The sequence below is a fragment of the Podarcis melisellensis genome (assembly GCF_964234715.1).
Source record: "Podarcis melisellensis genome assembly, chromosome: 4".
Lineage (NCBI taxonomy): Eukaryota > Metazoa > Chordata > Lepidosauria > Squamata > Lacertidae > Podarcis > Podarcis melisellensis.
The window spans coordinates 22,542,959-22,567,505 of record NC_138531.1 but is presented as its reverse complement, the minus strand read 5'-3'; the positions used below and the strand labels follow the sequence as shown (position 1 = coordinate 22,567,505).

Genomic DNA, 24,547 nt, shown 5'->3' with positions numbered 1-24,547 from the left:
CCCACCATTGCTTCTCCCTGTTTTGAAAGAAGGGGGGTGTACGCTGCTGACAAATCATAGCTCCCCCAAAATCATGGAGGTGGGGGAAACAGTCTAAGGGATCCAGAATAGGGCAGACTGTAGGCCCCCTTTAGATATTATTAGCTCCCTCAGCATTACAAATCCCTTAGAACACTTTGTGTATGTGGGGATATTGGGGTGGGAAGCAGAAAGAGCTGGATCGGAGCGTGCAACATTTGAGGGTGGTATTACCTGGCATAGTAGGGGACGTGGGTAGCGCTGTGGTCTAAACCACTGAGCCTCTTGGGCTTGCTGATCAGAAGGTCAGTGGTTCGAGTCCATGCGATGGGGTGAGCTCCCATTGCTCTGTCCTAGCTTCTGCCAACCTAGCAATTTGAAAACATACCAGTGCAAGTAGTCACTGTATTTTTAGCTCTATAAGACATACCAGACCACAAGACGCACATAGTTTTTGGAGGAGGAAAACAAGAAAAAAAATATTCTGAATCTCAGAAGCCAGAACAGCAGGAGGGATCGCTGCGCAGTGAAAGCAGCAATCCCTCTTTCTGTTCTGGCTTCTGGGATAGCTGCGCAGCCTGCATTCACTCCATAAGAGGCACACACATTTACCCTTACTTTTTAGGAGGGGAAAAGTGAGTCTTGCAGAGCAAAAAATACGGTAAATAGGAACCGCTATAGCGGGAAGGTAAATGGTGTTTCCGTGCACTCTGTCTTCCGTCACGGTGTTCCATTGTGCCAGAAGCAGTTTAGTCATGCTGGCCACATGACCCGGAAAGCTGTCTGGACAAACGCCAGCTCCCTCGACATGAAGCAAGATGAGCACTGCACCCCATAGTCACCTTTGACTGGACCTAACCGTCCAGGGGTCATTTACATTTCCCCTTTTTTTTTTAACCTTACCCACTTTTTACGTAGCTCCACTGCTTGCTGCCATCTTCAGCAACATGGGACCTGAAAACACCCTGAGGGGGCTCATTTCATTCTATGAATTTAGCCAGTGGTTGAGAGGATTTGAGATGTAGAATGTTCGGGTGGCACTTGAGAAGAGAAAAAGAAAAATGGAGGTCGGGGGCAGGAGGACCCTGGCTTGCTCAGGCTCCAAACAGCTTATAGGAAAGGTTTAAAAATAATTCTCCCTGTGCTATATGGGGATGTTTAATAAGGAGGGGGGAAAGGGAAAGCCTGCTCTGTAAAATTTCCTGGTTGAAGACTAGGAGACAGTCTCAAACCTGAGCTCTCTAACACCATACAGCCCCATAGGGAAAGGCCTTTTCCTTTCTACCTGCCTCTCCTCAGTGAATACTTGTGAGGTGAGGAGAATCTCAGGCCCGTGGACCTCTCTCCAGCCCTGCTCCAGGCAACTCCCCTGTGCACTTTAGCCTGAATGGAAAGTGTCATTGAACTGTGATAATGCTTCCTGCCGGAATAAAGGATGGAGATATTTGTGTGGTGTATATCTAGAATCCTCTTAACTTTTGTATCGCTGGAATGTAACCTACTGTAACAAAGTCCATTGCTTTGCCTTCTTTCTCCTGTGGTTCGCAACTACCACTGGCATGTGGCCCCCAGATGTTTTCCTATAAGGCAATGTGGCCCTCAGTTTCCCCTCCCAGGGATACACTGCAACATTTTATGTCAAGTCGCATTTTTGTTTATGTATGGTCACTGCTTCATCAGTTCATATGATTTGTGTCAGATACTGGGTAGTGCTATGGTACAAATCAAGAGCCGTCTCTGCTCTTACACATTAACCTTTGGAATCAAAGCTGCCTATTAATTGCTAGAGGGAGAACCCAGGCTTTAGATGTAAACGTTCAGCCAAGCCTTCGACCCAAATAGACCTCAGTCCCACAATGACTTCATTGGAGCATAAAATGAATGTACAAGTTGCATGGCCTCGCAGTATGAATTTAATCTATTTCTGTAAACTAGATTCTCTTATATAAAATGACAGAAACACTTGTGGGCATTTAGCTTTCTGGAACAGGAATCAAATGCTTTCCGCAAATCTTTGGCACAGATTACACTTGTGGCCATCTGGTGAGGGTGGCAGAGTGCCTTCTCACAATATGGTGCACCAGTTTAAACTCGGTTCAGGTGCCAACCAGGAATGAGTTCCATTCTCTGAAAGGAGATCGTGGTGGGAGAAAGCAGCATTGTTGTAGGGAGTGTGCTTCGTTAAGCTGATTAGCACACTTGGCATGTGTGCGACCAGAGTAATAGCTGGCACTTGTTCATTGCTTTACATTTTCGGTGCTATTGATTGAGAATCAAAAGTTAAATTGACTATTTGGATCTGTTGGACTTTATATTCTGGGGTTTTTTATAAGTTTTTTTAATAAGTTTGTATGATGCCCACTTTGGGGATGAGAATGAAGAATGTGCATATACCAAAAAATGTATATACAAATGTGTACAATTTTCAAACCTTGAACATCAGTGTGCTTTTTTAGCATAGATCTGTATTCCCATTTAGAGCGAAGATTGATGCTGGCCCAAGAATCTTAGAAATGAAATGTATTTACCGGTACTTTTTGCACATCACTTTCTAAAGCAGTGTTTCCCAAACTTTTTTGGGCAACGGCACACCTGTTTACTGAAAAAAAATCTCACGGCACACCACCATTAAAGCCCCGCCCCGTGACGTCAGCGCGCAGCGTCACGCCGGGAGGGACGCACGAAAGTGAAAGTTTTTTCCCTCCCCCTTGCCGAGGAACCTCCAAGCTTTGGGGGTGGGAGGAGGCAGCAGAGCGAGGGACTGAGGGACGGCGGCAACTGAGGCGGCGGCGGCTGTTGTGGTGGTGGCGGCGATAGCGGGCGGAGGAGGGGGCGGCGGCGGGGCTTGAGGAGCCGTCGCCGGGAGTTGCTGCTGCTGTTGTTGCTGCTGCTGCCCGGACATGCCGGCCTCCTCCTCCTCCGCTGTCTCGCGCTCCTCCCTTTTGCACGCGCTGCCCCGCCGCTCGGCACCACCACCGCGGAGCCACCCCCGGCTCGACGCGGATCCTCGCCGCCGCCGCCTCTCACCGCCCGACTCGCCCGCCTCCCTCCCACGGCACACCAGCCAATGTCTGACGGCACAGTAGTGTGCCACGGAACACCGGTTGGGAAACACTGTTCTAAAGGTTTAGGATGAGTTGAAAAGATTCCCATAGTGAACTGGTCTAGATGTTGCTTTTGCCATATGTAGTATAGGGATCTGCATGCATTTATTATTATTTATTTTATGATTACATTTATATCTCACTTTTCCTTCAAGAAGGTCAGTGTGGCACATACACACAGCTACCCCCTTCCCCATCTTATCCTCAACATCCCTGTGAAGTAGGTTAGGCTGGGACAGCGTGACTGGCCCAAGGTCATCCAGTGAGTTTCATGGCTGAATGGGGATTGGAAGTTGAGTTGTCCTAGTCCAGTATTTTGACTCTCATACATGTATTGAGCCTTACCACAAATCTTGTTTGGGAGCATTTATTTATACCCTGCCCTCCCCAGCCAAAGCCAGGCTCAGGGCGGCTAACAAGCAATAATAAAAATAAGTTGAATGACTACAACTTAAAAACAAAATTAAAATACAACATTAAAATATTGAAACATTAAAATATTAAAATGTAGCCTCATTGCAGGAGGAGAAAGGAAAAGAAAAAAAAAGAAAGGGGAAGGGAATCAAATTGGCTCCAAGCCAAAGGCCAGGCAGAACAACTCTGTCTTACAGGCCCTGCGGAAAGAAATCAGATCCTGCAGGGCCCTGGTCTCATGAGACAGAGCGTTCCACCAGGCAAGAGCCAGAGTTGAAAAGGCCCTGGCTCTGGTTGAAGCTAATCTAACTTCCTTAGGGCCTGGGACCACTAGGATATTGCTATTTATGGACCTTGAGGCTCTCCATGGGGCTTAGCGGGAGAGGCGGTCCTGTAGGCACGAGGGTCCTAGGCCGTGAAGGGCTTTAAAGGTCAAAACCAGCCCCTATAATGTAAGCACTACTTTCCTCATTCAGGAAAACATACAGGTGTACAAACATACAGGTAAACAGGACAACCAGCAGATTGTGGGGAGTATGTGTTCAGACCAAGTGAATGGTGCAGGGGGAAGGTTTAAATCCCATCATCCAATGCAGTGATCCTCATCCCGTTCAGAACTCCAAGACTGCTTTGAAAATAAATGAAAAAAGAAATGAGGCCCACTCATTGATCTCCATTATTTTGTCTCATTTGACCCTGACTGTTGAATTATAAGTAACGTTAATTAATTAATTATTAATGTTCCTTTCTGACGAACCAAGAGACATTTATTTTGCACTTTAGGTGGGTATCCATATTGGAGCACAGAATGCGGAGTGAGAACAGGTCCTCTCTTTGTGACTTTGAAATCAGTAGCATTATGGAGTTGGCAAATGGAAGGGTTTTCTGAAGTCACTGCTGTGGGGGGAAGGGTGTGCGAAATAACATTTTGTGGAAAGGCTTCAGAAAATTCCCATTTGGTATTGGGAAAGCAGCCAATTTTAATCACAGTATTTTTGTTCAGAGGGATATTTTTGACTTGCTTGGTAGATCTATGTGCATATTATTGCTTTTTAAAAAGCTTGTGCTGTACCCTTAATCTGTAGCAGAAGCCTAAAATTTGCTAACAGAATTTATTGTATATTAATGTCAGGCAGTAACTTGCTAATGGAATGAACATGTGTGTCTACATTCTATCTGTCTTACTGAAAATTTCAACCATGAAAAGCAGACCACATTTTCTCTTATCTTAAACGTTTTTAAAGTACCGTATTTTATGCCCTATAGGGTGCACCGGCCTATAGGGTGCACCTAGTGTTTTTTGGGGGGGAATAAAGAAAAAAATATTATCCCCCCCCCAGAACAGGATGCTATCTGCAAGCCTTGGGAGCCCGGCAGGAAGGCTTGTGGAGAGCTGCCCGAAGCCCGGGGTGCGCCCCGCTGCGCTCCCCGGGTTTCGGGCTTCAGGCTGCTGTCCGCAAGCCTTGGGAGCCTGGCGGGAAGTCGCACCGGGCTCCCAAGGCTTGCGGATAGCTTCCTGAAGCCTGGAGAGCGAGAGGGGTCGGTGCACATCGACCCCTCTCGCTCTCCAGACTTCAGCGAAAGCCTGCATTTGCCCCATAGGACGCACACACATTTCCCCTTCATTTTTGGAGGGGGGAAAGTGCGTCCTATAGGGTGAAAAATACAGTAATTGACAAAGAGCATAACCTTGAATGACAGAACTTATTCCAAAACAGCTTTCCACCTATGGCCAATGTCAATGCTTCTATATGTTATCAGTTTCTTTTCTTTATGCCCTGTTTTTAAACTGATAGGTAAAGAAGGAGCCCCATTTTCTACTGCCTGGGTCTTACTGAGTGTCCTCCTAGGAGCTCTAGCCATGCTGTGTAAAGAACAAGGAATCACAATACTGGTAAGTCTTCTCTTAACAGTTAAACATTGACGTTTCTTATCAGCCAAAAGCAGCTCACTGTTAAATAAACTCTCTTTATATGGCAAACTATGTGTCCCTTATGGTTTGTGCATCGCTTAGGCTTTCTTACAGAAAATATGTGGTAAATTCAGCAACAACAATAGTAACAATCTTTCCTCTTTTCCTGTTTTTGTTCTCTGATTTCTATTGCAAATGCTTTCAGATTTGGTGTTCGCCAAGTCTGAAGGTGTGCTGAGTGCTGATTTCACTACATGAGTTATTGTTGGTGTTACTGAAGAATGTACACCAATGGTTCCATGAATAGTCTCCCAAGTCTGTCTGTATTATACTTGGTTAAGACTTGCAAGAGCGTATTGCAGCCTCGTTGCTCCCATTTCTTTCTATGAGATTGATAATTTAGGACTCTTGGTGTGAGACTCAACTCTTCACCACATGCAAGGAAGGCATAGTGTGGAAGACTTTTCATAGCAATGCTATACAACCATTCACATAATGACAGTAGGAAGTTATTGGTTACATAGAAGTCACTCAAGCTTTAGTCCAGCTCCATCAACTCCTAAAAAAAACTCCTAATAAATAATAATTAATAATTTATTATTTATACCCTGCCCATCTGGCTGGGTTTCCCCAGCCACTCTGGGCGGCTCCCAACAGAATATTTTAAACACAGTAAAATATCAAACATTAAAAATTTCCTTAAACAGGGCTGCCTTCAGATGTCTTCTAAAATTAAGTAGTCGCTTATTTCCTTGACATCTGATGGGAGGGCGTTCCACAGGGCGGGCGCCACTACCAAGAAGGCCCTCATGAATGAGTTGCAGTGAACTGAAGGCTGAGGCACTGCTCCGTCCTCCTTTTCAGACAAAATAAGGAGAGATAAGTCTTCCCCTTTCATTGTAGAATAAACCACAGAAATAAAATTTCAGAAAGAGGGAAAGGACTTGCTGAAACAATTATGAATTAAGAATACAAAAAGGGAGGTGTGAGGAAGTCATGGAAATAAGTAAATGAAAGATAAAGATATGAAAGATATGAAAATACTGGATGTTATTGTTTTTAAATGTTATTGCTTAGCTGTATTGTTTTTGGGTTTTCTCTTTTTTCCTTTTCCTTTCCCCCCCCCTCTTTCTTTCTTTTTTAGTATTGTATTTTCCTGTATTTTTGAAGCATTGTAATCTTTTCTATTATTATTACTGTTTGTTTTTCTTTCTTTGTAATTGTTAAACTTCAATAAATATTTTAGAATAAACCACAGTTTCACTTGGGGCCACATTAAAAACTTGGGGACACTGGCTTATTTTAACCAAAGTTCCAAAGTTAGTTTAAATAAACCGAGATGTCAATACTCTGGATTAACTTCCTGGTTTGATTCTCAGGTGTTTTTGCATATTAACATTGATCTGAGCTTTGTTCCAAAGTTTTTCCCCTGCTTCTCTTGCACAGTTCATTCAGGATGACCTATGGTAAACCGCTTAGAGGTTTTCAGAAATTAGGCAGCTGTTTTTATTTATTTCATAAAATGTATATATTTATTTATTTATTTCATAAAATGTATATACTGATTTTAAAACAACAAAAAAAAACTTTCATGTCAGTTATAGAAATTCTGTTTAAACAAATAAATAGTTAAATGAAGTGGATTAGGCCGGCCTTCTCCAATCTGATGCTCTCCACACATTTTGGACCACAACTTCCATCAACCCAGCCAGCATGGCTCCTGCTGGGTTGTAGTCCAAAACAGGCTGGGAAAGGCTTGTTTTAAGCGATTGAACTGAGGCTTAAGAGATCCAGAGTAATTATTGAACTGCATGGTGTAACTCTTGTTGGTATCCATCTTTCTCAAGAGACAGTGGATTGTGCCTCTGGGGGTGAAGGGAAACTGCTGCATTAGGAAGAGACCTTCGCAGGGCACAATCCTGGGCAGTATGTATGGAGGTCCTGGGCTGCCCAGACAACAAGTCCGTCCTTTCGAGCTCACTGATACGGCCCATAGGAAAGCAGAGCAATACATTTGGCACCAGCTTGGCTGCAGGAGTTGCCAGAAGGAGGCATACAAGGTTTCATCCAACCGTCTTAGGGACTTCTTGCCGATATCCCGCAAGGCAGTGGAGATAGTGTAAATACATACCAAAATTTAAACGAGAGAAATCTCTCCTTTTTCTTTCTTAACCTTCTTTCACCTTCTCCCTGTTTTGTTTTCATCCCTGTCTTCTTAGGGTTTGAACGCTCTTTTTGACGCTGTGATGATTAACAAGCTCAATATTTTGGAAGTTCTTTTGAAGATACTGCGCAAGGACAAGTCGCTGGAGGTGATTCCATTTATATATTTAAAAGAGCTGCCGCTTTAACTTCATACAGTTAGCATTTAAGTGTTAGCGTCAATACATCTACAGCAGCATGAAAGATCAAGCTGTTCTTTGATCTAGTAAGTGAGATTATTTGGAGGTCAAATACTATGACAGAACATTGCCTTCAAAATGTGAGTGTTCATGATCTCAGCTCCAATAAGCCTCAATATTGCAGATCCTTTAACATGACTTACTGCAACTGTTCTGTGGAGCACTGCTCTGAATATCAGAGGGAATGCTACTAAAACTAGTTAATCATGTGGATCAGATGACCTCTTCTTAGAATAACAAAATTACATCCTTTAAAATTTCATTTTCCAATAGGGCAGACATAGCAACTCTTGTCTTCCAATCACAATTCTGTTTTTTGTTTTGGATTTTTTTTTTTAACAATGAATATACATTGTGCTTTGTGCCACCTTAAGATGAGTAGGTGGAGGAGGTGATTTGTAGATTTGCGTCCCTGTTTTGTGTGTAGGTTTTAAAAAAAAATATAATGCAAATATATCTTTTTTAAAAATCGCCTTCCTGAACTTTTAAAGTCCCCTGGCTTGCTCACTTCCTTCCTGCAGCAGTAGCGTACAGAATTTCCCCAGTCCTCACCCTATGTAGTTCAGGCCTTATGGCAGGCATAGGCAGACTCGACCATCCAGTTGTTTTGGGACTACAACTCCCATCATCCCTAGCTAGCAGGACCAGTGGTCAGGGATGATGGGAGTTGTAGTCCCAAAACATCTGGAGGGCCGAGTTTGCCTACGCCTGCCTTGTGGGAACCTTTGTTCCAGGCTTACTTTCAGGGGTCCAAACTTGAATAAAATATTGGCCGGGGGGGGGGTTAAGCTTACCTTAACCCCACCCCCGCATAAGAAACAGTGCATTCACATCATTTGAATGGTAATGCCCATCAATTTTGGGGCCCCCAGTCCCCTCAAATACTTTATTGGGGAAGCTGAGTTGGCTCCTATGGTCTCCTTTGTTTAGCTTCATATCTTTACTGTCTTCTGTTCTTGTAAGTCCATACTTTTCATTCCATTTTATCCTGCTTTTGACTGGCCACAAGTTGACAGACCAACACTTGCTTCTCTCTTCCTAAACCTCTTCCAGGCTACAACACGCATCTCTTTAAGCCCCTTAGATTTTTCTTCCTGGTGCCCATTCTCATTAGCATCACTCCTGTCTTCTCTCCTTTTTTCTTCCCTCCCTCCCTCCTTTTTTGGGGGTGGGGCTTAGACTTTTGGCTAAGTGACTATTCAAATTTCCAGACCTCAGCCTCCTAATGTAGCTCTTTCTCTCTAATGGCTTCTGTGAGAGCTTTCTCCAGCCAAAGTGACCTCTTATTTCCCTCAGAGAAGCTAGAATCTGTTGTTGAGAGCTTTCTTCTTCCTTACATGGTGAGCCTAGAAACATGAGAGCTTCAAGGACATAGTCTACAGCTTAATATTGTCTACAATGACTGCTGGTGGCTCTTCAGGATTTCATACAATCATAGACTCATAGAATCGTAGAGTTGGAAGGGACCCCATGGGTCATCTAGTCTAACCCCCTGCAATGTAGCCCATTAAGCTAAATGGTTTTATATATATATAAAAAAAACTTTGCTGAAAATTAAAGCGTTCATTTGACATTTTACCGCAGAATTTGAAACTCTAGTGTTAGCAGTCTCCTTTGATTGTTTTTGGTGTTTAGCAATTGTCAACTGCTGTGAGCTGCTGCCAAATCTCATATTACATTGCGTATCCACTGTACAAAATAAAACAGGGTGTCGGTTATTTATTTGTTAGTCGAATGTTTTAAAGTGTGGCATGTCTTCTGTCAAATACAGTGAAATGCTACATGTGGTTGTTGAGTAAGAAATGCTATGTCATGGTGGCTATTCCATACTTTAAATAACTACTGCCACCATGATAAATTCTAAATTTTATAAATTCAGGGTGGTTAAAGCAGTGAGAGTACTCTTGTGCCTGATGTAACAAATAAAATATATACAGATTCTTCTTAGAAACTTGCTGTTTCGCATGCCTGATCAAAAGCTTTGATAATACTATGCATCTTCTTTCCCTTTGCAACCAACTGCAAACGTGCCTACTTGGAAGCAAACCCCATTGATTTCAGTGGGGCACATTTCCAAGTCAGTATGCTGAAGATTGGAGCCTATGTTTTATTGTAAATCTTGATGGTGTAGATGAACCAGAGCAAACAGCAAGTTTATTTATTAGACTTTCATGTTCTTGCAGTTCCCTGTTGTGTCTGTAATACTGCAAGGTAGGATACTAATAATATGAGGATATGCTGAAGAATTTCATATCTGTACCCTACACTAGTAACTGGCAGTGTTGCTATAACGACAGTTGCCTCACAAACTTTTATGTCGCTATCATGTGGCTCACAGTTGTTGAACTTAATTTGGGCCAGGATTCAAATGGGACCACCATTGATTCTCATATGCAGGCATCTTCCTGCAGTTTTCCAAACATGAAAAAAATAAATATGAAGCTGAGGAGAGGCTTTGAGACCTATCAATTTTCTTCAGAAATCCTGGATTACTTGGGCACGGAATGTTGTTTTTCTTCTTGGTGCATCTATTTCCACTGCTTGCATAAACTGTCTGTCTTCTCACGATCCTGGATAGGCGCATCAAAGTCTTACATCTTAGTCCACTGGGTAAGGGCGGCAGAATGGCAACAGGGGAAAGCTGGCTTCTGAGATTGTCCACATTGGTTTTACCCTTCTTTCGCAGCAAGAGGGACTCAAGATTTACTTTATCTTTAAAAACCAGGATACTTACTAAAACCCTTTGAACCAGATGGGATGGGGTCGTGGATTGGATGGAGGTACCTCTCCACCCAGCCCTCTAGCCTCTGCATGCCAAGTGACACCAGTGTCTTTTCTGGTGGCACAAAAGTTCCCATGTTCTACTCACTGAATGTGCCAGTAGGCAGAAATGTAACTGGTGGGATCCCCATTAGCAGCAGCCTCATAAAAGAGAATAGAGGGGCGGTGGCGGAATTGGGCTTGATTATTACACCAGCTCCAGGCTACTGCATCAATTTGTCTCCTCCTGCTTCTACCCCATTAAGCGCCACCAGGCAGCACCTAAGTCCATGTACTGTATATCCCACCTTTCTTGCAAGGAGCTGCATGTGGTTTTCTCCACACACCCCAAAACCACTTTATGAGGTAAGTTAGACTAAGAGACTGGCCTGAGGTGGTGACCCAGTGAGCTTCAGGGCAGCATAGGTCTTTGAACTTGCGTCCAACACGCTGAACCACCACACCACACTGACTGCTGTGCCTTTTCTGCACTTCTGTGGAAAATGGAATATAAATGCAGCACAGGGCTGCTTGCACAATTTACTCCATGCTTGGCAGAGTCTTCGTTGGCAGCGTTGTATTGTCTGTATTCTGCCTCGCCTGTATAGGGATCTGATGTCTTTAATGATGATGGCTTCGCTCACCATTAAATCACCATGGTACAATACAGCAACCAAACTTTTTCTACCATGTGTCTGTTACAAGCGCAGGAGCCCTTATTATTACTATCATCATTATCATTAATTGGGACAGTAGAAGGCACAGTTAGAGAAGCATTAGTACTACCTCCCCTCTCCCCCACTACACATTTTCTGTTACACCCATCTGTCTAAATTTGCTGTTTTTAAAAGGAAAAAATTGTGATGACCTGAGCTTTCCCTTTTCTTCTGCTCTCTTCCTCTCTAGAGTCTAGTGGTGTTTAGAAAAGGACTTCTGTTCAGGATGACTCTTCTGTTATCTGGAGGAGCCACCATGCTGTATGTGCGCTGGCGGATTATGGGCACAGGACCACCGGCATTTACTGAAGTGGATAACCCAGCTTCATTTGCAGACAGTATATTTGTGAGGGTAAGTGGCAAAGACGTTGCTTTTCAGTGAGCTAACAAATTAAGAACTATTTTAAAAAAGCGGAGGGGCCATGTGTCATTTCCAGAACAACTGCTTTGTACGTAGCAAGTTCTCCCATTCAGTTTCTGGCAACTCCCAAGGGTAGACTTGCAAAAAAGCTTTTGTGGACTGCTACCAGTCAGAGTAGACAGTACTGGACTAGATGAGCCAGCAGTCTGGGCATCAGGCAGCTTTGTGTGTTCATACATAGCTTACAAGAGTTGAACCATCAAAGTGGTAAAAGCGTCATTCCTTGAGGGTGCTGAATGAATGATGCTTTTAGAATATGAATCTTTTAAATCGGGTGTGGAACCTTATTCAGTCCAATGTCCACATTGCTTATGGGCAACTTCTGACAGCCACACACCAGTTGTGGACAGAGCTGGGGGCAGAAAGGGGTAGAGGAACGAACAAGACTCTTGACCTTGTACAGTGGGTTACATTCCAGCCATGCAAAAGCCAGAAGTTTACACACACACACACCAATAATAATAATAATAATAATAATAATAATAATAATAATAATAATAATTTATTTATACCCCACCCATCTGGCTGAGTTTCCCCAGTCACTCTGGGTGGCTTCCAATCAAGTGTTAAAAACAATACAGCGTTAAATATTAAAAACTTCCCTAAACAGAGCTGCCTTCAGATGTCTTTTAAAGATAACATAGCTACTTATTTCCTTCATATCTGAAGGGAGGGCGTTCCACAGGGCGGGCGCCACTACCGAGAAGGCCCTCTGCCTGGTTCCTGTAACCTCATTTCTCACAATGAGGGAACCGCCAGAAGGCCCTCGGCGCTGGATCTCAGTGTCCGGGCTGAACGATGGGGGTGGAGATGCTCCTTAAGGTATACAGGACCGAGGCCGTTTAGGGCTTTAAAGGTCAGCACCAACACTGTGAATTGTGCTCAGAAACGTACTAGGAGCCAATGCAGATCTCTCAGGACCGGTGTTATGTGGTCCCGGTGGCCACGTCCATCTCCCTTCCAAGCACATGAAGCATTATCACAGTTCAAGGTGCTCTCATTCCAGCAAGGCAAAAGCACCCAAGGAGGGTGTCACTCCCTCTCTGGTGTCAGAGGCAGATTTTGGGTAGTGCAAGTAATGTGGTCACACTGGGCACACAGGCGAGGAGGGCACCTTCTCAAAACCCAGTGAGTGCTAACCTGGCTTCGGGAAGGTGTGACAGGGTCCTAGATAGTGACGTGTGGTGAATTTTTTCATAGGGGAAATGTTAGGACCAGAGGCACCAGCTTGCGAAGGTGATTGTGTGTTGTGTGTCACGACGTTGTGCTGTGAGCATCGTTCCTCCCTGCCTAAGCCAGGCAGAAGCTTCCTGGGCTTTGGGAAGGAGGTGCCAGGGGAACATTTAAGGGACTAGCCTAGTCCCCGGGGGCCACTGGCTGCACGCCACTGGTCCTAGAGTCCTCCTGCCTCCTTCCCAAGCCAGACAAGTGTTTACTGGGCTTCAAGAAGGAGGTAGGAGGGCTGTGAGACCCTGCCTCTTGCCCAAAGCCCAGTTTAAGCCAGCACCACAAGGGGGGCATATTACCAAGGTCTCCCCACACATTTTTTTTAAAAAAAATTAATGCTCACCTATGGATCAGGGGATTTTTTTTTTGTTTTGGAAATGTCTACTTCAAAGTGAATGGTTCTGCTGGATCTACCTCAGTCTGGTTAGATTAATGATACAGAACTGTCTTGATCTGAGTAGCCATAGTTTTTCAGTCACATATGTTCTCTATGCTTTGACCTCTGGAGCTGAATAAGGCAGAGCCCACTGTTAGGTGCTGAAGCAAAAGAACTTTGAGCAAAAGCCAGAAGTGGGATATTGCCAGTGGCACACACTGGATTGTAACCATACAAGCTTTCCTAGAAAGGAATATTCTTTTGGGCAGCCAAATTTGTATGGTGTGGAGCAGGGGACAGCAGAACATGCAATTACACTGAGATAACGTTAATTAACTTACATTTGATTAGGCTAGAGTCTTGGAGCCAATAGGTGTTTTATCTGATAAACAGTTTTGTTAAAGAGGAGGCTTAAATAAAAACTAGGCGATCTGAAAAAGTAGTAGTGATTTTACCCCCTTCCCCCCTTCCTAACAGCCTCTTAAAGTTCAGTATGAAGTAAATGTTTGTTTTTCCTTTGACTGACAGGCTATAAACTATAATTACTACTATTCGTTGAATGCATGGTTGCTGCTGTGTCCCTGGTGGCTGTGTTTTGATTGGTCAATGGGCTGCGTGCCCCTTATTAAATCAGTCAGTGACTGGAGAATAATTGCACTAGCAGTTCTTTGGTTCTGCCTAATTGCTCTGATGTGCCAAGCCTTGTGCTCAGAAGACAGCCAGAAGAGAAGGTAAACGACATTATTGAATTTTAAATTTCTAATTGGGTTTTCTTATTTCCAGCACTCTTCATCTTCCTCCTCTTCCTTTTTTAAAAAAAATAACAACAAATCAGTGGAATCAATATACCTTGGCAAACCCAGTTCAAATAAATATTTATAGCTCCAACTTGCATTCTCTTCCCAATTTGGCTCCATCATTTTTTTACACTGACTATGGGGAGGCAAACTTGTAAAAGGGAGGTACGGATGGCTGCTTTATGTTCTTTCTGAAATGGCATTTTCAGATCCTTAACTCTGTAGGGGGTAAAAAGTAATTTGTGGTCAGAATAAAGTGTAATTGAAGTATGTTGTTTTCCTTCGCCTCTTTCCACAATGTTTCTTTTGTTAATAATAATAATAATAAAACCCTTAAGAAAAAAACTTTTAGAAAAAAAATGGTTCTGGCTGTTGATTAAAAAAATAAAATGCTGTCCCAGAGTGATTACTCTTCATCAGTAAACAGTCAGAGAGAAAATAATATGGGGTGGGCTAGGGGAACCCCTGTCGTTTTACAGAAATGAAAGTTGCTTTAAGAGGATGAAACAATATTTTTTGAGAAGATATTACAGGTGTTGTTCTGGTGTTCTTGAACCAAACATTTAATCCTTTTAATTGGCAAAAGTGCACCTTGTTCAAATTGGCCTTTTATTCCTCCACAAGGATGCTTGCTAATCTTGATCCAGCTTTTCCCTTTAAAAATAAATAAAAACAAGACCTAATAGTGCTTCTGAGTCTTAATAGCAGTTCATGTGCATTATTTCCATATTTTTACAACAGTCCTGCAAGGTAGTATTTATTCCTGCGAAATAGTGGCTTGCCTAAGGTGTGAGCTTTGAACCTGCAGTGTCACAGCTTGCACTCTTAACCCCTGTGCTGGTTGCCATCTTTTTGGTTTGTGTACAACACATAGATGTGATTACATTTTGCATTTTTGCTTCAGGAATTTTTCACTTAAGATACCTTGGATGCCCTGCCCCCTCATTTTCCTTGGCAGATCCTTAAAAGTTTCTTTTTGTTTGTATGCTAATATTTGGATGATAAGCTATCAAAATATTTTCTTCCATACATGTGTTCCTGGATGATATCCAGAATGCACAAACACAACAGTATCCTGGAATCACAGAAAGGAGACCTGACATAAACATGGATTTTTGCAGTTAATCATTTGTGCTTGGGTATAGTCGGGGGAAGGGGATGCGGGTGGTGCTGTGGGTTAAACCACAGAGCCTAGGACTTGCCGATCAGAAGGTCGGCGGTTTGAATCCCCGTGATGGGGTGAGCTCCTGTTGCTCGGTCCCTGCTCCTGCCAACCTAGCAGTTCAAAAGCACGTCAAAGTGCAAGTAGATAAATAGGTACTGCTCCGGCGGGAAGGTAAACAGCGTTTCCGTGCGCTGCTCTGGTTCGCCAGAAGCGGCTTAGTCATGCTGGCCACATGACCCGGAAGCTGTATGCCGGCTCCCTTGGCCAGTAAAGCAAGATGAGCACCGCAACCCCAGAGTCAGCCACGACTGGACTTAATGGTCAGGGGTCCCTTTACCTTTACCTATAGTGGGGAGAAAGCAAAGCAGATACACATGATCTGTGGTAAACCATAAAGTAGGAAGAACTCTTGTGCCCAGTGATACCAGTGGTAAAACAGTAAATTATACTGTAGAGACATTTTGTTAAAAATTAGACCCTGATGCCACAAGGAAATACTTTGTGTCTGTTAGTGTTTCTCATTATACATACTAAATATCAGGAGAATCTAAAAAGCAGTTATAACTTGTTGCCCTTATGACTGAAGTGGGGATTAAATCTACAGGCATGGGGGCTTCTCCACAGTGAATTAAACTTACCAAATCACAGGTGGGCAGTTCCAGGGGGTCTTGTGCAAGACAACTTTTTAAAATGTGACATTTTAAACAAAGAAAAGGTCAATAACACTTTCATTTTCTTCCAGAAATGGACTGAAACCAGCACATCCATATTAGCTTCATAATTTTGAGGAGGGAGTGGGGGGTTGCCTCTCTTGATTACCTTAAAATAACTTTTATTAGCAGCTTCATAGCGGTTGGCTTAACGTTCTTGTACTTGTGTCCTCCTATAGATAGACATTACAAAGCGCAAGTGTTCAGAATAGTGCCTGTGGAGTGCTGAAGCACTCGAGAGGATTCCCACCCCACCCAAGCAACACAGTGGTCTTTTTTTTGGGGGGGGGGGAGATAAATGAAGCATCTTACTTTAAAAAAAAAAAATCTTCAGCTGATCTGCTTCCAACAACAACAAAATCACCCAGAGCACTTTAGTGCTTCACAGATAGCAAAGCCTATGGACCTAGGGAAACATATGGGCATGGGGGGAAACATAGAAATATAGTTTACACAAAGTAGAGTACAAAAACTATAGAGCAGCAGAGCAACATGAGGTCTTATGGGGGGAGTGACTGGGTGCTTTGGTGACCCTGTGGTCCAGCTCAGGGAGTGGTGAAATCACCTCAGTTCACCTCATTATTGAGCCCCAGCAAACTGCTATACACTGCTATACACCCCTACTAAATCCTCCCCCTTTTAGGTAAACGCTTCAAAACCAGGGCTTCCCATGCATATTTAGAATGTTTAGATTGAGTACGTTATGTTAAACTTTGGATCACCAAACTATTACATGGCAAGCACATGGACATCATTAACACAACTCCTGAATTGCTTAGAGTCTTTTCCAACATGACCTTTAGTGATACGAGATCTTCCACTGAGTAGTTCCTTCTCACCCTGCTTAGAAATCTCCAGGTTTCCCCACAGAGGAGCCCATGCAGCAGTTCCTTCATGCAACAGCATTGCCATTCCTGGGAAGATATTAGTATAGAAAAGAGCCATGGCATGAATTTTTCCCATATGATACCGTATTTCTGATGTCGCTGAATGGAATTTAGCATGGATTCTAAAGATTCCATGCTAAAAAAGACAGAATTCAAACAGATTCTTTGGAATCCCAGCTTTTTACATGCAGATACTAAGTTGTAGCATAAAAATATCATAAGAAGTCATGCTTGCGTTGTTCATCCTGTAACTTACTTTCTGCCTTCCAGAATCCTGACATTGGGTTTGGGATTTCTCATCATCCCTTTCCTTCCTGCAAGTAATCTGTTCTTTCGAGTTGGATTTGTTGTTGCAGAAAGAGTAACCTACCTCCCGAGTATTGGCTATTGCATGCTGATTACATACGGATTCAGTCTATTGAGCAGACAAGCTAAAAAAAAGGTACTGACAAAAGGATCCATATAACTGACAACAGGTATACATACACACACAGCTTTAAACTGTGGTTCCTAACATGTGTTTCTTCTCTCCAAGAAATTTCTTGTTGCTGCTCTGCTGGGCCTCTTGTTGGTAAATGTGTGGCGTTGTGTTATCCGCAGTAACCAGTGGAGATCTGAAGAACAACTTTTTAGGAGTGCTTTGTCTGTGTGTCCACTGAATGCAAAAGTAAGTTTTGGAGTAATACGCATTAGCCATATGCATTGCACTCTGTAAAGGCAAATCCCTATTTTGAAGTAAAACTTTGAACAAATGTAAAGGAAATTAAAAATCTGAAAGTGTTTTCTTTTTAAGTCATTCCCCACACCACCAAGTAAGTTCAAAAAGTATTTTTGGTTCCTTTGTCATTTGGATCTGAAATGCAGCTTACATCCCTGTGGTACATTCCTATGTGCCTTTCCCATCCTTTAGAGCAGTGTTTCCCAACCTTGTGCCTCCAGCTGTTTTTGGACTACAATTCCCATCATCCCTTGCCACTGGTCTTGCTAGTCAGGGATGATGGGAGTTGTAGTTCAAAAACAGCTGGATGCACAAGGTTGGGAAACACTGCTTTAGAGCACTGGTCTTCAACTGGTGTGTTGGGAGCTACTACCAGGTTGCAGCCTGATGCAAGGTTGGTTGCAGCCACAGCACTACCGCCATACAAACATAAGAAAGAAAGAGAAACAGGTCCCCAAACAATCTTTAGTTAAAGGTGGGTCCTGGGTCCGAAAAGGCTGGTGAATACTAATTCAGATCAGGGGAGGAGGAAGGGGGTGCATTCGGTGTAGACCGCCCCGGGTGTTACCACTGAGGGAGGTGACAAAATGCCAGGCAGAACTCACCGCGGGGCCTGCAGTATGTCCGAGCTACATAGGCAGGCTGCCTCCCCACCCCACCTATAGGGTGGCTGAGTGGGAGGAGGCAGGCAGATTCAGGAGCCCCACGGTGTGCCCTGCCCTTGCCCTGCCCCAATGGGTGGCTCGCCCCTATGGGCGCACTACCCCAGGTGTCTGAGCGGCTTCCTCCGCCACTGATTCAGATCCCTGATTCAATGTTGAGTGCCAGGTTACCTGGTCTTAATTTAAGTGGTCATATGCTGGTTTGCAGCCCAGGTTTCCAAGCTGGGCTTATAGGAATGGCAATTGAAGAAATCAGACTGCTTTGCTTAACTCCTAAGCAAAACTATCAGTCCCAGTAAAGATGCAACCTTAAAAGTTATCCCGCGCAGAGGATTTCTTTTACTGTGGCGTTTAATGGCAGGAATGAGCATAAGAGGATCACAGACAATTCAAGATCTGTATTGTTCTTTGCATGCATAATGCTGCTCTGGAAATCAGGTCAATCCCTGCTTTTATGCATTATTAAAAGCAGTTGTGGGATATAAAAAAGCAACAGTGTATCACATTTGCCTAGCATCAAAGTTGAATTGGTTCATGAATGAGCTTGGCAATCCATATCCTTTTCTCAGTCCGTATCTGTTTCTCAGGGCTTAGCTTATGCAGAAAAGTTAAAACACCTGAACTAGAAATTTTCTAGCCTATGCTTTATTCTAAAAGGTGGTGGCGATGATTCATTGAATTTATGTCCCACATTTCCTACTGAAAGATAGCAAAAGACCATTTACTGTGTTTGGTAAGCCAAAAAAAGTACACAAAATCTGAAGTTCCAAGACCCAAAGCAAACAAAATGTTCAGTATCACCAGTATTTGCAGCCAATTTTGAAAAACCTGTAGGGCACTTACAAAGAATTGCATGCTACAGATTTCCATCTCTCTTATAAACTGATTTCCCTAGGGTTCCTTAGGGAGACGGAACGGAGGAACTATAATAGTTCAATATATGGCTGTTGTGTATAGCATTTGTTTTTCAGGAGCGGTAATCTTTGTGGATCTAGGGAACACATTGTCCCTGATTGTTTTGGGAGCGGGCAGGAGCTGTTTAGCCCACTTATTCAGGAGGAATAAGGGCATGCAGACAGGAGCACTGTATTGGCTCTGTCACTGCCCATGCAGACAGAACAGCACTGCTGCAGCTCCACCCCATGGTTGAACCGTTCCTTTTTGTCACACAACAAAATGCAGCTATACCTCTTCCACACTCTTGTGGTACACAGTGTTTCACACTTCCTTATTGTAGAATGCTTGTAAAAGATGTAGCCTCTGGCTTCTGTTTCCTCAATTGTGAATATGGCAGTTTCCTTTTTGTTTTAATTCTGAAAACATAAGGTCTGTTTGGAGTTGGATGTACAGTGGTACCTCAGGTTAAGTACTTAATTCGTTCCGGAGGTCCGTTTTTAACCTAAAACTGTTCTTAACCTGAAGCACCACTTTAGCTAATGGGGCCTCCTGCTGTTGCCGGAGCACGATTTCTGTTCTCATCCTGAAGCAAAGTTCTTAACCTGAGGTAATATTTCTGGGTTAGCGGAGTCTGTAACCTGAAGCATATGTAACCTGAAGCGTATGTAACCCGAGGTACCACTGTACTGTATGGTGTGCACGTAGGATTTCCTGTTTGTGGAATGATGTCCCTGGGAGGTTCAGTAGGTGCCTTCATTATACACCTTTAGACACCAAGCAAAAACATTTTTCTTCAACCAGGCCTTCAGCTTGTTACATCTGATACCCTTTCAAACATGTTGTGGGAGGAGATCAGCAGCTTATTTACTTATTGAATTTATTATTGGTTTGTTTTTGTTCTATTATTATGCGTTTTGTTTTTTAATTTTATATTTTTATGTTGTGAACTGCTCTGAGATAAACAGATGGAGGGCGGTATACAAATAAAATAAAAGTATACAGTACCCTTCTTTCACATTGTGTTTCAAGGTGCTCTTGGCAGGGAAAAGTGATTCATTAGTTGCCATCGTTTAACCAATTGCTTTGTTACACTTGTTTGGCAGTGGGAATGTTATTTGCTGGTAAGTAAAAATAGAGTGATCGGGCCTTAGCTGGTATACAAACATGTTGGGATGCCTGGACTAGTTGGCTCGGGATGCTGCTGCCACAACCAACAATGTATACTCCTTCCCTCTTCTGTGGCCAATACCAGCATGCTAAGCGAAGGCATAGGCACCAACACTGGTTAATACCATTAACCTATGATGCTGAAGTAGGCCTAGGCCCAATATAAGGAGAGGCAGGTTTCTACGTCCATTTTGGGCCTGCTGTGGACTCAATTGCATGCCCCCCCCCCATCTAAAAGAGTTCTTCCAGAAACCTGCAGGGCTGAAATTTGCAGAGTCAGCCGAAGATCGAGTAGTTCAAATATGTTCTTCACTGACCTACAACTTTCTGTAAATATTTGTGTTGGAAATTAAAAAAATTATTGCATTTTCACTGGGATGTTTGTTCTCTGATTATTTTCTTCCCTCTAATTCTTGTGTCACATTCCCTTCAGCTACATTTTTTATTTTTCCTGGCAACTGTTGATGCTATTTGAACATACCATGACTGTGTTAAAAGCCCAATGGAGTCCCTGCTATATATCCTACCTCATACTATCACTGTGTAAGGAAAGAGATAACATTGTGGGCCCATACAAACAATGTTGAGCCTGGCCCTGAACTTCAGAGGCTTGACTCAGCATCAGCTTTGGAAAAAGGGGTCAAAGCACAAATGTTGTTTTTATTTCAAGCCATCCCCTTCTTGAAGCTTGACACATCACTGTAAATTATGCATATTATTCAAAGAAGGTTGCACTTACCTTGACCTGTGGTATATATATTTATAAACAAAAGTAAGATGCTTTGTTAAACCATAAATCTATTTTCAAAATTGCAGAGATAAATGCTGCAATATTAGTATCTAAGAGTAATAAATGTCTGGAACAATTAATACATTTCTGGCCTTTACTTTCAGGTTCATTATAATGTTGGCAAAAACCTGGCTGATAAAGGCAACCAAACAGCTGCAATCAACTATTACAGGGAAGCTGTCAGGTATGTGCCAGTTTACTGTTTAAAAGGGGAACAGGGAAGTGTCCCATAATGAATGCAAACAAACTGTGAAAAAGACTCCATGAACTGAAAGTGGAGACACTATATGCACTTTTCCTTTTTTTAAATTTGTTTGTTACACAAGAAAATCTTTAATAAAAACTGATTTAAAAGAGGAACAGGAAAAAATATTCAGAATATTGCATTTATTGGCCTATAAAAAGAGCCTGGAAGACATGACATCTCAATGTACTGTTTAAAATAAATTAATTTTATTAGAATTATTCAAAAGAGAATTTAATCCATGGGGGGCAGGGAATGAAAGTAGCTTAGAACACTATGGTTAGGAAAATGTGCGCAGTGTGAGTAAAAATGTTGGCGATGAAACACAGGGAAAAATTGTGAGGTGGTCCCATCCCAATCCAGATTTGGGTAGTTGCTGAAAAAGTAGAAAATACGATAATTAAATTTCAATCCAATATTTTTGTTGTTAGGAGATAGATACTAGCGTGTGCACACAGACACACTCATATATCTCGTATCCTAAATACACAGATTAAGGGGTGCAATCCGATCATAGTGGCAAGTATGACTACTGTGTATTGGAAGTCATGTGAAATTCCAGAATTATCAAGCCAAAAGAAAATTAGGTAGTACAAACCTAATAAAATTAAGTATGAGCACATGAATGAAGGCAATAAAAGGAATGACATGTGTTTGTAGAAAAATGAATAAAGGAGACCTGTATTCCTGTTGTTGTTGTTTTTAAATTTAAAGCAAGATAATGCTGCCTGGGTAAAAGCACTATCCTCTGTATGTGCTCAACATGTTCTGCAGACAAGCACCACTGATAGCAAAGCCATCCTAGCAATGAAGCTACATTATAGTTGTTTCTTTCTGCATCACGTTCTAGAGAGGGCACCATTTCCTGTCTCTCCTTTTAAATAAATCACTGTAGTCTAGATAAGATTGGTGATGATGATTTAATATATGATTAAGGGGTAAATTTCCTATGTTTGGTCAGGTTGAGATTCTAATAATAGGTGGTCTCACAAGTTGGTGGCTATATACAGTGAGGGGGGAAAGTATTTGATCGCCTGCTAAATTTGCGTGTTTGCCCTCTGACGAAGAAATGACCAGTCCATAATTTTAATGGTAGGTTTATTGTAGCTGTGAAAGACAGAATAACAACAGGAAAAGCCCCAGAAACCCAGAAGACAAAAGTCAGAGATTGGTGTGCATTATAATGAGTGAAATAAGTATTTGATCCCCTATCAACCAGCCAGATGTCAGGCTACCTGGTATCTTCACTGTATGTATCAAGCTGAGATTAGAAGCGTCTGCTGTAAGGGAGAGGTCTTACCTGTAATCCCAGCTCGTTACAGTACCTGTACAAAAGACACCTGTCGACAGAAGCAATCAATCCAGCAGATTTCATTTACTGTAGTGTAAATGAAAGAAAATGAATCAGGCTGCCTTTTTCCAATGAGTAATTATTTCCCCCCTTTTACATGCCCAGATTGAATCCTAAATATGTGCACGCTATGAACAACCTGGGAAATATCTTGAAAGAAAGGAATGAACTCCATGAAGCTGAAGAGCTGCTGTCACTAGCTGTACAAATACAGTACGTTTTTAAATACACAATTCCAGTTGTTGTTACAGAGCATATAAAAGGAGTGCTGTGTCCTGTCCTATATACTAAATGTATCCAACAATTCTGCCTAGGCCTGATTTTGCAGCGGCATGGATGAATCTGGGAATAGTGCAGAATAGCTTAAGAAGGTATGGAGAAGCAGAGCAAAGCTACTGGACTGCAATTAGACACCGAAAAAAATACCCAGATTGTTACTATAATTTAGGACGTTTGGTAAGTGTATTGCATTACATGTGTGCTAATGACAGCAAGAGACTAAGATAAAATGTCGCCTCGGTGGCGAACTTAAGCATACTTCCTAGATGTTAACAGTGTGGTAAAACAGCAGTACTTTGGCATGTTTCATGTAGCTTCCTAATAATATTCAGAGTGCAGTAGGTGAAGAGCACATCCTCAGCCCAGCACTCCAGCCCATAGCAGACCATCTGCTTTGCATGCAAAAGGTCCCAGGTTCAATCCCCAAGTCGGGGTGGGAGAGACTCCTGCTTGCAACCCTGAAAGCCTCTGCCGGTCAGTGTGTGCAATACTGAGCAAGATGGACCAACTCAGTATAAGGCAGTTTCCTATGTTCCTGTGTGTTGTTCTCACAGTATCAGTGGGCGAGAACTTTCACTGCAGATTGGCTTTCGTGGCTTTGACCATTATAAATTGTTTTCAAGAGCTTGTCCCCAAAATATAGCACTACTCACTATTGGTTTTTTTCATATATACATGGTTGATTTTTTGCATAAAGTAATATAAGCAGGAGTGGGACTAGACAGGAGAGGAACTTGAGCATTGATCTAATTTATTCAGGACTACCGTTACTGTATTTGCTGTCATATTGTCGTCCGTGTTTCAGTATGCTGACCTCAATCGCCACATAGATGCATTGAATGCATGGAGGAATGCCACTGTTCTGAAACCACAACACAGTTTGGCTTGGAACAACATGATTATATTGCTTGATAATACAGGTACAGTAAGAATTACCCAGCGTTTAAATAAGTGATGCATTTATGCAGTTTTTGCCCTGCTTATGGTTTTGTGGAATAAAAACTAGTGTGCTATTCAGACCCTTTCCTCTCTTTTCTTACGTTCCTAGGTAACTTAGCACAAGCTGAAGCTGTTGGAAGAGAGGCTTTGGAGTTAATACCCAATGATCATTCTCTTATGTTTTCACTGGCAAATGTATTGGGGAAATCACAGAAATATAAGGTAGTAAAATATTTCCAATCATAACTTTTGAATGAAATAATTATCTTAATTGTTTCTCCATTGTTCATAGACTGAATAGATTCTCAAAAAATTTACAACTCACATTAGAGACAAGTTGACGTGTTGTTCTGTAGGTACATGTGGCAAAATAGACGTGCACATTTCTAATGTGGTGGCATGTACATGTTGTCATGGCAAACTACTCTTGTATGGGGTTTACCACCTTTTATTCAAGGTCACCTGTGTTGAATAAAATATACTGCCTTCATCTGTAGACACACAGTAATGTTGTCAAAGAGCTGGGCATGTGGCTGGGTTTTCTGAACCTGCAGAGTTACCAGCCCTAGATTTCATGAACGTAGGAGAATA

The 24,547-nt window shown here is 42.5% G+C and overlaps 1 protein-coding gene across 2 annotated transcripts in view; it reads left to right on the top strand.

Moving 5' to 3' along the window:
- TMTC4 (transmembrane O-mannosyltransferase targeting cadherins 4) overlaps nt 1-24,547 on the top strand; it is a 53,061-nt gene that overhangs the window by 22,979 nt on the left and 5,535 nt on the right. For both annotated transcript variants that reach the window (XM_081908199.1, XM_081908200.1), the window contains 11 exons: nt 5,333-5,430; nt 7,668-7,760; nt 11,517-11,678; nt 13,879-14,081; nt 17,180-17,351; nt 17,445-17,576; nt 21,248-21,327; nt 22,844-22,951; nt 23,053-23,194; nt 23,823-23,937; nt 24,066-24,178. In XM_081908199.1, coding sequence (XP_081764325.1) covers nt 5,333-5,430; nt 7,668-7,760; nt 11,517-11,678; nt 13,879-14,081; nt 17,180-17,351; nt 17,445-17,576; nt 21,248-21,327; nt 22,844-22,951; nt 23,053-23,194; nt 23,823-23,937; nt 24,066-24,178 — 1,418 coding nt within the window. The remainder of the gene's footprint in view (nt 1-5,332; nt 5,431-7,667; nt 7,761-11,516; nt 11,679-13,878; nt 14,082-17,179; nt 17,352-17,444; nt 17,577-21,247; nt 21,328-22,843; nt 22,952-23,052; nt 23,195-23,822; nt 23,938-24,065; nt 24,179-24,547) is intronic.